The sequence below is a fragment of the Belonocnema kinseyi genome, chromosome 1, assembly GCF_010883055.1.
Source record: "Belonocnema kinseyi isolate 2016_QV_RU_SX_M_011 chromosome 1, B_treatae_v1, whole genome shotgun sequence".
NCBI classification, from domain to species: Eukaryota; Metazoa; Arthropoda; class Insecta; order Hymenoptera; family Cynipidae; genus Belonocnema; species Belonocnema kinseyi.
In genome coordinates, this window is record NC_046657.1 from 114,800,471 (window position 1) to 114,817,669 (window position 17,199).

At 23.4% G+C, this 17,199-nt stretch overlaps 1 protein-coding gene across 1 annotated transcript in view; it reads right to left on the minus strand.

The window, feature by feature from the left end:
- LOC117173237 (probable helicase senataxin) overlaps positions 1 to 17,199 on the minus strand; it is a 70,245-nt gene that overhangs the window by 21,547 nt on the left and 31,499 nt on the right. The window contains exons 8-13 of the mRNA XM_033361700.1: positions 16,490 to 16,704; positions 12,407 to 12,919; positions 8,278 to 8,423; positions 8,077 to 8,202; positions 7,825 to 7,955; positions 3,366 to 3,513 (exon numbers count right to left, since the gene is read on the minus strand). Of these exons, the coding sequence (XP_033217591.1) occupies positions 3,366 to 3,513; positions 7,825 to 7,955; positions 8,077 to 8,202; positions 8,278 to 8,423; positions 12,407 to 12,919; positions 16,490 to 16,704 (1,279 nt within the window). The remainder of the gene's footprint in view (positions 1 to 3,365; positions 3,514 to 7,824; positions 7,956 to 8,076; positions 8,203 to 8,277; positions 8,424 to 12,406; positions 12,920 to 16,489; positions 16,705 to 17,199) is intronic.

Genomic DNA, 17,199 nt, shown 5'->3' on the forward strand with positions numbered 1-17,199 from the left:
CCCCCCCCCCCCCCCAAGTAACGTAGCATTTAGGTAAAACCCAATTTTACGTTTATATTGATTTTTATTGGTTTTTATAGCGATTCAAGGTGCTAATATTCCTATATTGTCTTCGGTAATAAATAACTTAAACTTCAGCAAAAGTTACATTTTCAACTTAAAAAAATGAATTAAAAAAAAGAGAATAATTTAGTATCAAAAAAGAAGAATTTTTTTATACAATTCAAGAATTCTTGACTAAAAAGTTAAATTTTTAAGAGAGAAAAAATTAAAAAAATTTTTGAGATAGTACTTCAACCTTCAAACTTAGTTGTTCATTTTTCAACTAAAAAGATGAATTTTGAAACAGAAGTATTAATTTTTACAAACAAAACACGAATTTTTAACAAAATCAAAGACTTTTCAACCAAAAAGTTAAAATTTCAACTAAAAAAGATGAATTCTTAAACAAAAAGATTAGTTTACTACCAAAAAAGACGAAATTTTCAATAAAATTTAAGAACTCTCAACCAAAAAGTTGAATTTTTAAGAAAGAAAGAAAAAATCGTCTGTTTAATTTTTAAGAAAGTAGTTCAACTTAAAAACCTTGTTGTCAAATTTTTTACTGAAAAGATTAATTTTATACAATAAAAAGCGAAGTTTTAACAATATTCAAGAATTTTAAAAGAGTTGAATTTTAAAGATTTTCTTTTTTAATTTTTACGAAAGCAGCTCAACTTTAAAACCTAGTTGTTTAAATTTTGAATGAAAAAGATGAATTTTCAAACACAAAGATTAATTTTATACTGAAAAAACGAATTTTTAACAAAATTCAAGAGCTGTCAACCTAAAAGTTCAATTTTCAACAGAAAAAGAAGAATTTTTAAACATAGAGATTAATGTACAACCAAAAATTAGGAATTTGAAATCAAATTCAGGAATTTTCAAATATAAAGTTGAATTTTCAACTAAGAAAGATGAATTTTAATACAAAAACATTAATTTTCTACACAAAAAACCTCGAATTTTTAAGAAAATTAAAGAGTTTTCAACCAAAAAGTTCAATTTTCAACTAAATAAGATAAATTCTTAAACAAAAAGATTAGTTTACTACGAAAAAAGACAAATTTTCGACAAAATTCAAGAATTCTCAAACAAAAAGTTGAAACTTAAAGAAGAAATTCTTTCTTTATTTTTACGAAAGTAGCTCAACTTTAACACCTAGTTGTTTAAATCTTGCACCAAAAAGATGAATTTTCAAACGATAAAAGATAAATTCCTAAACAAAAAGATTAGTTTACTTTAAGAAAAGAAAAATTTTCAATAAAATTTAAGAACTCTCAACCAAAAACTTGAATTCTTAAGAAAGAAAGAAAAAACCGTCTGTTTAATTTGTAAGAAAGTAGGTCAATTTCAAAACATAGTCGTTAAATTTTTAACCAAAAAATGAATTTTTAAACAAAAAGATTAATTTCATACCAAAAAAGACGAGTTTTCAATACAATTGAAGAATTCATAACCAAAAAGTAGAATGTTTAGGAAAGAAATTGTTTTCTAATTTTGAAGAAAGTAGTTCGACTTTAAAACCTAGCTGTTAAATTTTGAACTAAAAAGATTAATTTTCTACAAAAAAAAAAACGAAATTTTAAGATAATTCAAGAATTCTCAACCAAAAAGTTGAATTTTTAACTAAAAAATGAATTCTTAAACAAAAAGATTAGGTCACTACAAAAAAAGAAGAATTTTCAATAAAATTCAAGAATTCTCAACTGAAAAGTTGAATTTTTCAGAAAGAAAAAATCGTCTTGTTAATTTTCAACTAAGTAGTTCAACTTTAAAACCTCGTTATTAAATTTGTAACCAAAAAGATCTATTTATTAACAGAAAGATTAATTTTCTACCAACAAGACGAATTTTAAATAAAATTCAAGAATTCTTAACCTAAAACTTAAATTTTTAAAAAAGAAAGAAAAAATTGTCTTTTTAATTTTTCAGAAAGTAGTTCAACTTTAGAACCTAGTTGTTAAACTTTTAACTAAAAATATGAAATTTGAAACAAAAGCAATTATTTATTATTTGTAACTAAAAAAGATGAATTTTTAAATAAAAAGATTGAGTTGCTACCGAAAAAGAAGAATTTTTAATAAAATTCAAGAATTCTCAGCTAAAAAGTTGAATTTTTAAGAAAGAAAAATTCGTCTTTTTAATTTTTAAGAAAGTAGTTCAACTTTAAAACCTAATTGTTTAATTTTTAATCAAATAGATGCATTTTTACACAAAAAGATTAATACTCTACCAAAAAAATAAATTTTCAATAAAATTCAAGAATTCTCAACCAAAAAGTTGAATTTTAATGAAAAACTTATTTTGTAATTTTTACGAAAGTAGCTTAACTTTAAAACCTAGTTTTTTGAATATTGATCCAAAAACATGAATTTTCAAACAAAAAGATTAATTTTCTACCGAAAAAACGAATTTTTAACAAAAATAAAGAACTCTCAACCAAAAATTTGAATTTTCTACTGAAAAGGAAGACTTTAAAAAAAAAGATTAATTTACAAAAAAGCATAACAAATTTTTAACCAAATTCTAGAATTCTCAAATATAAGGTGCAATTTTCAACTAAGAAAAATGAATTTTGAAACAAAAATATGAGTTTTGTACAAAAAAAAAACACGAATTTTTAACAAAATCAAAGAGTTTTCAACCAAAAAGTTAAATTTTCATCTAAACAAGATGAATTCTTACACAAAAAGATTAGTTTATTACTAAGAAAGAAGATTTTTCAATCAAAGTCAAGAATTCCCAAGCAAAAAGTTGAATTTCAAAGAAGAAATTCTTTCTTAATTTTTACGAAAGTAGCTCAACTTTAAAACCTAATCTAATCTAATTGCTTAAATCTTGAAACAAAAAGATGAATTTTCAAACAAATTTAAAAACTCTCATCTAAAAAGTTGAAGTTTCAATTAGCAGTTCTGTTTGAAAATCTACTGGTTAAATATTGAACCAAAAACATAAATGTTTCATCAAAAAGATTAATTTACTACCGAAAAAGACGTGTTTTTAACAAAATGCAAGAGTTCTCAATCAAAAGGTTGAAATTTTAACGAAAAACTGTGATTTTTAAATGGAAAGATTATTTTATAACCAAAAAAGATGAAGTTACAATCAAATTTAAGAATTATCGATAAAAAAGTTGAATTTTCAATTAAAAACATCATAGTTTTTTCAATAAAAATATCAATTTTCTACCAAAAACATTTACCACCTGGAAACGTATTAAAAACCTTACTATATGTACTTTTTGAACAAAAAAAACCTAAAGTGGTAACATAGTTTATGGACGATCTCTTACAATTAATAATCAAATTTGTTAATAATCTTACATATGATAGTTCGTGGGTCATCGGTGTTTTTCGGCTGTTCCCCAGTAAAACCAAAGTTTTCACTCCAAATGGAAGGATTTTCAATGTATCTATTTCCGAAATCTCTGAAGCATCATCCACAAAACAGACGGGTATTGTGTTTTCACTTCTGTTTGCAAAAAAAAAAAATGGTTTGGATTATTTTTGTTTAAAATGTAGGTATAGGTTTGAGACGGGCAAATGTGATATGGAATTACAAAGTTATACTTTGATTAATGATATTTCAAATATTTGAGAAGATCCCTGATTCAAATTTTATTAAAATTATCTTTGGACCTTCTAGTTTTAACCGTCTCCTTCTTTAACCAACAAAAACTTGCGTGAAGAAATATTTTATATTTTCTTTAGTAGTGTGTCAAGGATTCCAAATTTCTTTATGAAATTGATACTAAATTTTTTCTTTAAAATTTTTGTCATTATTAAGAATTTTAATGAAAATAAGCAAATAAAATTTAATTTGGTATGAAGGTCCCAGTGAAATTGATAGACCTACCTACATACAACCGTATTATTTCTAAATTTCTTAAGCATTATTTTTCTATTTAAGCGTATTAAAATGTAATTTATCAATTATTACCATGTCTACATTTTTATTGCAAGAATTTACCCTGAGCCTCATTTTTATCAAAAATTTATCATTAGGAATAATGAAAGTGTATAATTTAAAAAAACGGATATTAAAGAAAAATATAATATATTTCTTTACTCCAGAAAAAAAGTTTTTAAAAAAGTGCTTTATTTTTTGAAAGGTGCGTAAAATTCAAATAAAAAACCAGTTGACAAAATTGCGAATTGGAGTTTCACATTCATTTAAATAGGATTTGTACCATTATATATTTCGAACATTCTGAAACATTCTAGAACATTGCAGAATATCCTGTGATAAAAAAATCAAAATAAAAAAAAATCTAGAATTGCAAGACAATTCAGAATATTGTGGAACATTCTAAAACATTCCAGAATGTCTGCGAAAAATTCAGAAATTTGTAACATATACTGAAATGTTCTGCAATGTTTTAAGAAAATATTCTAAGCTTCTGGAGTGTATGCAAGTTTTGGAATATCATGGAATCTAGAAAATTCCAAAATGTTCCAGGAATCCAGGCCAATTTAGAACTTTTCAGAACATTCTGAAATATTGCAGAATAAATCTTAATTCAGTGTTCTACAATTTAATTCAAAGTTTTTAAATGCAATAATATTTTCTGCGATATATTTTGCAAACTAAATACTTTTTAAAGTGCCTTGAAAATAAAACTTTTTTGAAATTATGCATTCAAAGCTGCACAATTCGAAGAATTTTCAATTGCAAACCTACAAAATTAAATTAAAAAAAAATTCCACATTAAATCGTTTTAAATTGAAAGCATTCTAAATTGATTGATTCAAAACTTCGTTTAAAACAGGATGTTTTTTAAATTTTAATAGTGAAATTGAAACGTTTTTTATACTTGATTTCTTTAATGTACTTTAATTTAATTCGTTTAACTTTTGCCAAATTCTAATTTATACCTTACAACATTCAACAATTTCAGTTAAGAATACAAAATTTACAAAATGGAACAATTAAAGTTGTTATATGAAAAATTATAAGTAACAAAAATAATTTTTAAAAATAAGCTAAGTTGCTTTTCATAAGCCATTTTTGAAACTTAGAATGAAAGAATCCATATTCAGCTAAATGACATAAATTTCAATAGTCTACATCAGTCAAATGATTAAAAGAATAAAATGTTTAATTACACTGGGAAAATGTTTTAATTCTCAGGGAAGCAAACATTTTTTTACCGTCAATGAAATTAAAAAGTTCGAACTCTTAAGCTTAAATTTGCTCCATTTAAGATAATAAAAACTAAGCTGCAAATAATTTTAAGTAATTCTAAGTCAGCCATATTAGTAATTGAACGATTATATTTTTCTTATAAACTGAACACTTCTTAAAATAAAAGTTGTGTTATCTTTATTTTAAAATCTCGAAGCATTTAAATGTTGTTTGACATTTTTTTTTCTATTTTTTTTCTATTCTTTTGAAGCCTTTCTCAATTCTTCAAAAGCTTCTAAATTTCCTGTTCCGAATCTGCCGAAATCTATATTTTGTTTTTAATTAGGTCGCAGGCTATTTGCACCGTCACAATACTTATCAAAATTGTTCATCAAAGTAATTGTTCTTTTTCCGAATTAAAAAATTTAAACTTTTCAAATTTTATAATAAAATTATTTATACTAAAACAATATTTCTAATGTCAAGCCTTAAGCAATTTTTCATTTTCCCTGAAAATTAACATTCAAATACCAGTATTTAAATCTTGTAATATTTTTAACATATGAACTATTATAAACGAAGTAAAACAAAATTTCAAATACCAATTTGAAATTTTCAACATTATTTATTTATTTTTAACAAAATAAATTACTGTTCTACCATAAAACATCAATTTTTAACGAAATACATGAATTTTTCGAAAAACAATGGTATTTTCAACCTCAAAAGATGAATTCTCAGTAAAAAAAAAAGTGTAATAGTTGATATTTCAAACAATGAAAATGAAATTTCATCCAGAAAGAATTAATTTTAAAGCGAAAAAGACGAATTTTCAACAAATAAAGATTTTTCAGTCATAAAAGAAAAAAAGTGCATCTAGTTTATTGAACCTTCAAGCTAGAAAACGAATTTCCTGTACAAAAATTGAATTTTTAACCAGAAAATATGAATCTTTAGTAAAAAAATTAATTTTTAACAAAATAGTTAAATTTTCAACCAAAAAGATAAGCCTTTATTAGTAAAAACAATTTTTTAACGAAGTAGTTTAAATTCTCCCAGGGAATTCACTTTTCATTTGAAAAATATCAGTTTTCAACAAAATAGTTCAACTTTCAACCAAAGAGAGGATTTTTCAACTAAAAATATGAATTTACATAAAAGCGATTTCTTAACAAAGTGATTCAACCAAAATTTTTAAACAGATTAGTTGGATCCTTAAACAAAGAAGATTAATTTTCAACCAAACAGTTGCATTTTTACCTAAGATAGATGAAATTTATACTAAAAAAGATGATTTTTTAAATCAAAAAGACAAATTTATAAAAAAAATTTAGTTTGAGTTTTTAACAACAAAATCTAAGTTTTAAGCAAGAAGTAAATTTTCAACGAAGATACTTGAATTAGTAACCAAAAGAGATGATTTTTAAATAAAACAGTTGCATTTTTAACCAAGAACGATGCTAGTTCTAATAAAAGAGATAGACTTTTAAGTTAATATTTTTATATTAATACGAGTATTTCAGTTGACTTTTCAAAATCAAAATATAAATTTTTAAAAAGAACATATTCTTCCAAATAGGTAAATTTTCAACAAAACAGTTGAATATTTAACCAAGAAGATTTCAGTTGACTTGTCAATATCAAAATATGGATTTAAAAAAAAAGTAATTTTTCTGTACAAAATAATTACATTTTTAACAAAATAGTTGCATTTTTATCCAAAAAAGATGCAATTTATACTCAAATGAATTTATTTTTATATTAAGATAAATTTTCAACAAAAACTGAATTTTCATCCAGTCAATTTTCTATGAAATAGTGGAATTTTCAACAAAACAGTGGTATTTTTATCCAAGAGAGATGGAATTTCTTTTAAAATATGTGTATTTTTATATTAAGGAGACACAAGAAATGTTGAATATTCATCCAAAAAATATATCAGATTATTTTTAAAATCAAAATTGAATAATCAACAAAACAGTTGAATATTCAACCAAAAATGATGATTTTTTAAAACAAAACTGTAGAATTTTCTACGTGACAGTTGTACTTTTATCCCAAATCCATTTTTGTAATAAAAAGAAAAATTTTAAATACAAGTTGGATTTTCAGACAAAAAAGATTCAATTTTAATTTTTCAATACAAAAAATATATATTTTAATGAAAAAGTAAATTTTCTAAGAAAATAGTTAAATTTTTCAACTCAAAAATATGCATTTTCAACCAAAAAGGATGACTTTTTAACAAAATTGTTGAACTTTCAAACAAATACTAAAATTTATATAATCTTAAGGAGAAAACAACTGCAAAAAAAAAGAAATATAAATAAAAGACAAATAAATCTCTAACAAGAATATTATATAAGGGTTACCGCAAATCTTAATTGAAAAAAAATTAATTTTGCTTGCCAACTATTTAAAGTTATAGAAATTCCCTGACTTTTGCAAAATTTTGTTTCTAAATCCACTTTTGCTGCAGCTGACTAGGTTTGTTTTTCATTCACTAGGTTTCTCTAGCACGCAAAAATTAAATTAATATTAAATTTCTGTAAAATTATTACAGCTTTATATATCCTCTGCTGAAATGAGTTAATTTTTTTTTTATTATTACTTAATTAAATGCAGATTACCAGTTAAACAATATATATATATATATACCTGAATTCTTCCATCGCGGAATAAGATGTTAAGTTCGGAATACTACAAAATATTAGGTTCGCTCCTTTCAGATACGTTGCCTCTCCATTTTTATACAATAATTTCCGTTCTTGTGGTAAAATCTGTTTCACCTTTATTATAAAAAAATATCAAATGCAACAGTTTTACAAATTGTGCTTCAACTTTCTTGTTTAGCTTTTTTAAATAATCTTATATTTGATAATAAAAAAAACTTTTTTTTAGTTTTCTTACCGTTCTGCCACTTTTCGCGATCTCGTAATAAATTTTGAGGGCTAACATCTGTAATCTCACATAATTGCATCCGTCCTTGTTAAACTTTTGACTGAGACATTTCGTTTTTTCTCTGTAAAAGAGAGCCTGAAAAAATATATTTTAATCTGGAATCAGAAAAATACTTTGTTTATTCTAGATTTTTTGTTTGCAGAAACTCACTTGATCTTCCAACGGTTTTCGCCCCACACTATCGTAATACTTTTCTAGATCTCCGTCAAGATGTTTTCGGACCAAAAAATCTAAACTCATATTTTCAGTTCTTTTACTCGCCTCTTCCTCATCTTCAACGCGAACCATTTTTATTACTGCCATCAAATGAAATTAAAACATAAATTTCAGTTACTAAATATTGAACTCAAAAATAGAAGAAGTTATTGTAAAAGAGGGTGTCCAGCGATTCATAGCATCAAAATTTGAAGGCTTTTACAGGTTTTTAGGTGAAGATATCAAGTTTTTCCAGATCTCCTTTTTTTCCATCAAATGATCAAATAACCGTTTGTTGAACAAGTAAAAGATGAAACATTTTATTTTTTTATTGGCCAACGATTTCTAAAGGAAGCAGAAGCATAAATTAAAAATTCCTAATTTTTTTGAAACATTTGTGAAATCTTTGTAAAGTCTTTGAAATCCTTTAAAATTTTGAAATCCTTGTGAAATTTTTAAATGTTTAAAAATATTTGTGAATTCGTTAAAATCTTTTGAAGTATTTAAAAGATTAGTGTAATTTTGAAGTTTCTGTAAAATCTTTTGAAATTAAAATTTTTTTTGTAAAATATCTGGAGCCTTTAAATACCTTGAATTCTTTGAAATTTATGAAATCTTTATGAAATTTTTAAAAATATTTTTAAAATGTTTCTTTAATCTTTGCTTGTGAAATTTTTTTTGAAATTGTTTCAAACCCTTGTGATGTTCTGAAATTTTTGAGTTTTTTTGACATTTTTAAAATTCTCGAAATCGTTGGAAATCCCTATAAATTCTTTGAAATCTTTGAAATTTTTGTATTCTTTTATCATCACTATGAAATTTTAATGAAATATTTAAAATAATTGTGAAATATTTCGAAATCTTCTAAAAAAAAAATTGAAATCATTGAAAATCTTCGAAATGTTCTTAAATCTTAAAAACTGATTTACTATAGTTCTTTTTGAAATATTTTAAAATCCTTGAAATCTTCTGAAAGTTTTAAAATCTTTGTGAAATGTTTGGATAAAAAATTTTCAATCTTTCTGAAATTTTTTTAAATCTTCTAAACAAATTTGAAATCGTTCAAAATATTTAAAATGTTTTGAAATCTGATGTACTCTTTTTTTTCACTCTCTTTTTGAAATCTTTCTATTCGAAATATTTATGAAATATTTCAAATATTTATCAAGTCTTTTTAAATTTTCATAAAATCTTTGAAATTTTTGAAATTTTTTGTAAAATATTATGAAATCTTCTAAACAAATTATAAATCTTTTTAAATATTTGAAATCTGGTGTGTTGTACCCGTTTTGAAATTTGAAATCTTCATAAAATTTTAATGAAACCTTTTTAAATCTTCTAAAAAAATTGAAATCATTGCAAATCTTTGAAATGTTCTTAAATCTCAAAACTGATTTACTATAGCCCTTTTTTAATCTTTGTGAAATGTTTAAAATCTTTGGATACAAATTTGCAATCTTTGTGAAATCTTTTGAAATCATTTAAAATATTTTGAAATATTTGAAATCTGATGTACTCTACCCTTTTTAAACTCTTTAAGTTCGAAATATTTATGAATTCTTTACAATATTTGTGGAGATTATTTCAATTTTCATGAAATCTTTGAAATCTGGAAATCTTTGTGAAATTTTTGGAAATTTTCTAAACAAATTTAAAACCGTTTAAAATCTTTAATATCTTTTGAAATCATTCAAATATATAGTGTTCTGTGAACGTTTTGAAATTTTAAATCTTTATAAAATTGTAATGAAATCTTTAAAATAATTGGGAAATCTGTTCAAATCTTCTAAATAAATTGAAATCATTGCAAATCTTTTAAATGTTCTGAACTCTTCAAATCGTTTGAAATATTTAAAGTGTTTAAAAATATTTGAAATCTGATGTACTGTACCATTTTGGAACTCTTTGAATTTGAAATATTGATGAAATCTTTAAAATATTTGTGAATTCTTTTTAAATTTGGACAAAATATTTGAAATTCTTGAAATCTTTTTGAAATGTTTCGAAAACTTTTAAACAAATTTGAAATAGTTTAAGATTTTTCAAAATCTTTTAAATTTGGTGTACTGTACCCGTTTTGAAGCTTGAAATCTTTAAAATAATTGTGAAATCTTTTGAAATCTTTTAAACAAATTTTAAATCGTTTAAAATATTTAAAATATTTTGAAATCTTTGAAACCTGATGTACCTTTTTGTACTCTTTTTGAACTTTTTGAATTAAAAATATTTTTGAAAGCTTGAAAATATTAGTGAAGTCTTTTTAAATTTTGAATGTTTTGAAATCTTTGTGAAATATTTAAAATTTGGTGTACTGTATCCTTTTTTGAATCTTTGAATTCGAAAGCTTTATGAAATTTGTATGACATCTTTAAAATAATTCTGAAATATTTGGCATTTATTTAACATCATTAAAATATTTGAAATCTTTTTGAAATATTTTTAAATTTTCGTAAAATCTTTGAAATTTTTGTTAATCTTAGTAAAATGTTTGGAAATATTTGTTCAATGTTCTAAATCTTTTCAATCTTTAATAATCTTCCAAACAAATTTAAACCGCATACAATTTTTTAAATGTTTTTAAATCAATGAAATCTGGTGCACTTGTAAAGTTTTTGAAATTTTTGTGAAATCTATTGTATTCATTTAAAATCATTAAAATATTGGAAATCTTTGTGAAATCTTTTTAATGTTTTGTAAAATCTTTGAAATTCTTGAAATCGTTATAAAATGTTTTGAAATATTTGTGAAATGTACAAAATATATGTAAAATCTTTGAAATCTTTGTGAAATCGTTTGAATTATCTAAACAAATTAAAATCATTACAAATTTTTAAAAGTTTTTAGATTTTTGCAATCTTTGTGAAATCTTTTGAAATCTTCTAAGCAAATTTTAAATCGTTTAAAATATTTAGAATAGTTTGAAATCTTTAAAATCTGATGTATTGTACCTTTATTGAACTTTTTGAATTTGATATCCTGATGAAATTTTTAACATATTTGTGAAATCTTTGAAATTTTAAGAAAATCTTAAAATCTTTATGAAATTTGTTGAAATCTGTTAAACATATTTAAAATCGTTTCAAATCTTTTAAATTTTTTGATATCTGGTGTACTGTACCCGTTTGGAAGTTTAAAAATTTTTAAATAATTGTCCAATCTTCTAAAAAAATTAAAATCATCGCAAATCTTTAAAATTGTCTGAAATCTTAGAAAACTTATTTACTATATTATATTAAATCTAAATTATAATTTATAATCTACATTACATTAAATACTATATTATATTAATATATATCAAATCCTTGACATCTTCTAATAGTTTTAAAATATTTGTGAAATGTTTGAAATTTTTGCAATTTTTGTGAAATCTTTTGAAATCTTCTAAATAAATTTGAAATCGTTTAAAAATGTTCAAATTATTTGTGAAATCGTTTGAAATCTTCTAAACACACTTGAAATCGTTTAAAATCTTTAAAATGTTTTGAAATTTGGTGCATTGTACACTTATTGAAACCTTTGTAAAATGTTTTGACATATTTGTGAAATGTTCGAGATCCTTCTCAAATGTTTGAAATCTTTTGAAATCTTCTAAACAAACTTAAAATCGTTTAAAATCGTTGAAATATTTTGAAATCTTTGAAATTTAGTGTACTGTACCCTTCTTAAAATGTTTCAATTTGAAATCTCTGACATTCTTATGAAACATTAAAAATATTCGTGAAATTTTATGTATTCATTTGAAATAATTAAAATATCTTAAATCTTTGTGATATCATTAGAAATTTTGATGAAATTATTGAAATATTTGTGAAAGCTTTCTTCTTTGTTTGTGAAATCTTTTGTGCTCGCTTAAAATCATTGAAATCTTTTGAAATGCCAAATTTATTTAAGCCTTTTGAAATTGTTTTAAAAGCGAAAAAAATCAAATTCAAAGTTCTCGTGAGAAATTCAAGGATATTTCCAGATTTTCATGATTAAACAAAAAAATTAATCAAAATTCCAGATTCCCAAGGTTTTCAAGATTGCTGGACATCCTGTAAGTGTAAAAGTATGGAAAAGTCTGATGGAATCTCGTGGTTCTTACCATCATTTGTAATATTCAGAGACTGGAGTTTCAAAATGATCTGATCGAACATAACATTCGATGATGCACAAACAAGTATCTTCAGCTTTTTGTTCGTTTTATAATATTTCTGTTTGCAGAGCAATTCCAGAAGGGAATTTACAATTATATTTGTTTTTCCCGTACCAGGTGATCCCTCAACAATGCAAATGCGAGGATCTGGACTCGTGACTGCTTCGGTGATTTTGGTGATTGCTCTTAATTGCTGCTCATCCAGCGGTTCCCGAGAAATTAATTCCTCCCATTTCAAGAGTTTTCGTGATTTCTCCGAAATAATATTTGAACTTGGTTTCAGTATGGCGGGAAGAAGAGGGGATTCTCTCAATTGCGTAACAGCATTCACTTTTTCCATTAAAAATCTCAAATGCAAAATTACCCTCACTTGCTTAACTTGACTCTCGTAAATATTAATACCTATTTCCTTTATCGTTATCATGTAGGTTATAAATTTCTTAGGAGATTTATCAGCGATTTCTGTGAATAAGGAGAGGAAGAAGAAAACATTATAATTTAAAAGATACATTACAATTAGACAAATTAAATTACGAATTAAAAATTCAATTTCAACTTCAAATTTCTGGTAATTTTGCGGGTTTTTCCGATCAAGTTTTTCAATTTTTCCGGTCAAGAAAAAGTAACATTCATATTTGCCGCAAAACGTAAACATTTATTTTAATTCCTGACGTTTATTCTAAGCACCCTTCAATATAAGTAAACAAGAAAAATGAAATTAAATGATTTATAAAAAAAAGATGAATATTTAACTGGAATACTTGAATTTTTAACCAAAAAGATAAATTCTTAAATAATTATATTTATTCTAAAAAAAAAATGATGAATTTTCTACCAAAAAATACAATTTTTCATAAAAATACATGAATTCTGAACGAAATGATTGAATTTTTAATTAAAGAATACAAATATTCAACCAAATAGTTGAATTTTAACCAAAAAAAAAGAAAATAATTTTCAAAAAAATAGAACAATTACATTTTTAGTATAAAAAATTATTTTTAAAACAAACTGATGAATTGTGAAGTAAAATGATCAATCTTCATCTGGAATAGTTAAATTTTAAACAAAAATATGAGGTTTCAACTAAACCAATGAATTTTAAACTGAAATAGTTGTATCTTCAACCAAACTAATAATTTTTACTAAAAAGATAAAACTGTTAACTAAAACTTAAATAATTAAGTTTGAAGTTAAAAAAATTAAGACTCAACGAAAAAAGACGTACTTTCATCTAAAAAAGATAATGTTTCAACCAAAAATTATATAAATAAATTTTTAGTTAAAAAATGAACTTTCAACAAAAGAGATGAATTTTCTGACTGAAATGATGAATCTTCAACCAAAAGATTAATTTTTAAAAACAAAATATAACTTCCAACCAACTAATTTTATTTCCAACCTAAAAGATGATTTTTCTACTAAAATGATAAATATTTAACTGAAATACTTGAGTTTTTAACCGAAAAGATAAATTCGTTGAGTATTATATTTATTTTCTAACAAAACTACGAATTTTCTACCAAAAAATACAACTTTTCATAAGAATACATGAATTTTTAACGAAATACTTGAATTTTTAATTGAAGAAGACAAATATTCAACGAATTGTTCAATTTTAATAAAAAAATGTGTTTACAAAAATCGAACAAATACATTTCTAATTTAAAAAATTATTTTTCAACCAAACTGATGAATTGTAAAGTAAAATGATAAATCTTCATCTGAAATGGTTACATTTTAAACAAAAAAGATGAGGTTTCAACTAAAACAATGAATTTTAAACTGAAATAATTGAATTTTCAACCAAACTAATAATTTTTACTAAAAAAGATAAAATTATTAACCAAAACTCAAATCATTAAGTTTTAAGTTAAAAAAATCAATGCTTAACGAAAAAGACGTATTTTCAACTCAAAAGGATAAATTTTCAATAAAAAATTGAATAATTAAATTTGTAGTCAAAAAAGAAAGGTTCAACAAAAGAGATGAATTTTGAACAAAAATTATAGAATATTCAACTGGAATAATAGTTAGATTTTCAGTTAAAAAATAATAATTTAAAAAAAATTCAACAAAATAGTTAAATTGTCGGAAAAAAATTTATTTTCATCCAAAGAAAAAACCAGTTTTCAATCAAATGTCTCATTTTTCAACGAAAGAAAATAATTTTTAATGAAAATATTTAATCTTCAACCAAAAAAATAATTTTGAACAAAAGAGTTTAATTTTCAACCAAGTAATTTTATTTCCAACCTAAGATTTGATTTTTCTTCTAAAATGATCAATATTTAAATGAAATACTTAAATTTTTAACTATGAAGAAGAATTTTCGAACAAGGAGATTAACTTTACAAGGAAATATCATTTTTGTACAAAAAATCAGTTTTTTCACAAAATAAGTGAATTTTCAATAAAATAGTTGAATTTTCAATTAAAAAAGACAAATTTGCAACCAAATTGTTTAATTTTTACAACCAAAGTGATGAATTTTAAACTGAAATTATGAATATTCCACTGATATAGGTGAATTTGTTACCTACCAAAAAGATGAACTTTTAAGCATAAAGATTAATTTTCTACAGAAAAAAACGAATTTTCCAAATATTAAAATTTTTTAATTAAAGATATCAACTTTCAATGAAACAGATGAATTTTCACAAAAAAGATAAATTTTCAATCCAAAATAGAATAGTTGAATTTTCCGTTAAATTTTTAGTTGAATAGTTAAATTTTTAGTTAAAAAAAAAGGATTTTCAACAAAGTAGTTTTTTTGTCAAAAAGAAATGAATTTTAGATTAAAATGGTTAATCTTGAAACAAAACATTGATTTTTGAATTTTTAACTAAAAAAATATAAATTCTTAACGATGAATGGAACAAAATTTTTTATTATAATTCAGGAAAACTCGGAAAATTACTTGAAGTCCTTTCTTATCATTTGGAAGAGGGAACTTTTAAATTGTGAGGAATTCCGACTTGGAAAAGGGTGTTTTTAAACTGCTTTCTTCTAAATCCGAATTATAATTCTTCAAAAAAATGCCCCGCGACTTTAGATAAAGTAGAAATCAGTTTTCTAAATTCACAAAAACGACAAAAATGTTATATGAAATTTTACTTCGATCAGAAGTAAATTCTCTGCTTTTAATTTGAAATTTTCTAATTTTCGGAATTCAAATCATAGTCCATTCGAATTTGAATAAAATAAATGTATTATCGTTTAAATATTAAAAGGTTTTAATTTTCAATGGACACAATTTTGGACGATATTAATTTCAAAATATGTCCAAATTTTAATTTGAAATTTTCATGGTTTGAAAATAATTAATAATTGAAGTATTAAAATGCATTCACTTCTTATTCTACAATTTCCAACTATTTCAATTTAAGAAGAAAGAATTTTGCATGTTTCAAAATTCCATAAATTTTCCCGGGTTTCCAGGTCTAATTAAAGATAAATCTAATAAATTTTATTCAATTTCAAAACATTCTCGTCGAAAATTAATTTAACAAAAATTTATTGTACAATTATTAATCAAAGTAAACTCTGGTACAAAAAATTTGTAAAACAAACAAAAATTCTACAATTTTATATCAATATTTTATGCCAATATTAGCAACATTTCAGACGATGCAAATTAAAAAATAGATCATTTCAGAAGTTTTAAAAACTTTAGATGCATTATGTAAATTAAATAGAATCAAGGCGCATTAAAACAAATTACGCCGATATTTTCGTTGAAATTCTTTCAAATTTGCATAGAAATTATCAGGATTTTTGTACAAATTCATAAAAAATATTTCTCAAAGATTTATATTTTGAATCAACTAGTTTTGTATATTTCAATCTAAAAGTATTTATTTTAAAATTCTCAAATTCAAGTCCTCAAAATTATACAATTTTACAATCAGTCTTTGAAATTCAACAATTTAAAATTACAAGTATTTTAAACTGTGCAAGTTTACATTGCAACAGTGAACATTTTACAGAAAAAAGATTAGATGAATAAAATAAATCTGGAAAAAAATGTACCTGTCATGACGATTTTCTTTATGAATCCAAACACCATTGAAGTTGGTTCTTGATCATTAAAAATATCAATTTCTAACAGATCTCCAATGGTAGGAGTTATGCAGTCTTCAGTATTTGGAAAGCATAATTTTATCAAAAAAGGTACCAAGTAGAATTGCGTATTCTTTATCCGAACTTTTGCCTTAATATCTGGAAGTACTTGGCATTCTTTGAATCTGCGAAATAATGAGAAAATATGTTATAATAACTGTTAAAAATATTCAGTCAATTCTGTAGCAATAGCAGGGTGGCCGTTTTAATCGACGAAATAAATTCCCGGTCATTTCCCGGTTGGCAAACATTTTTCACGGTCAAGGAAATTGAAAAAATGAAACACTAAAGCTAAAAAAAACTCACTTCATGTAATAAAAACTCAGCTGCAAATGAAAGCACTCAAAGTGGATATGTTAAATTTTGAACTTTTAATATTGAAATTTAAAAGCTTTTAATTAACAATTTTTTTATTTAAATGCTCAAAAATTTACGCGTATAAAATTGATGGTACTAACATTTTTCAATATAAAAATATATAAATCCACGTTATTTTCAAAATTATATAATTTTAAGAAATTTTAAGCTAGAAACATCAAATATTGAAAAATTGAACAATTTTTAACTCAACACTTCTTAAGGGTATGTGATACTTAGAAAATTGTCGATTTTACCAGTTT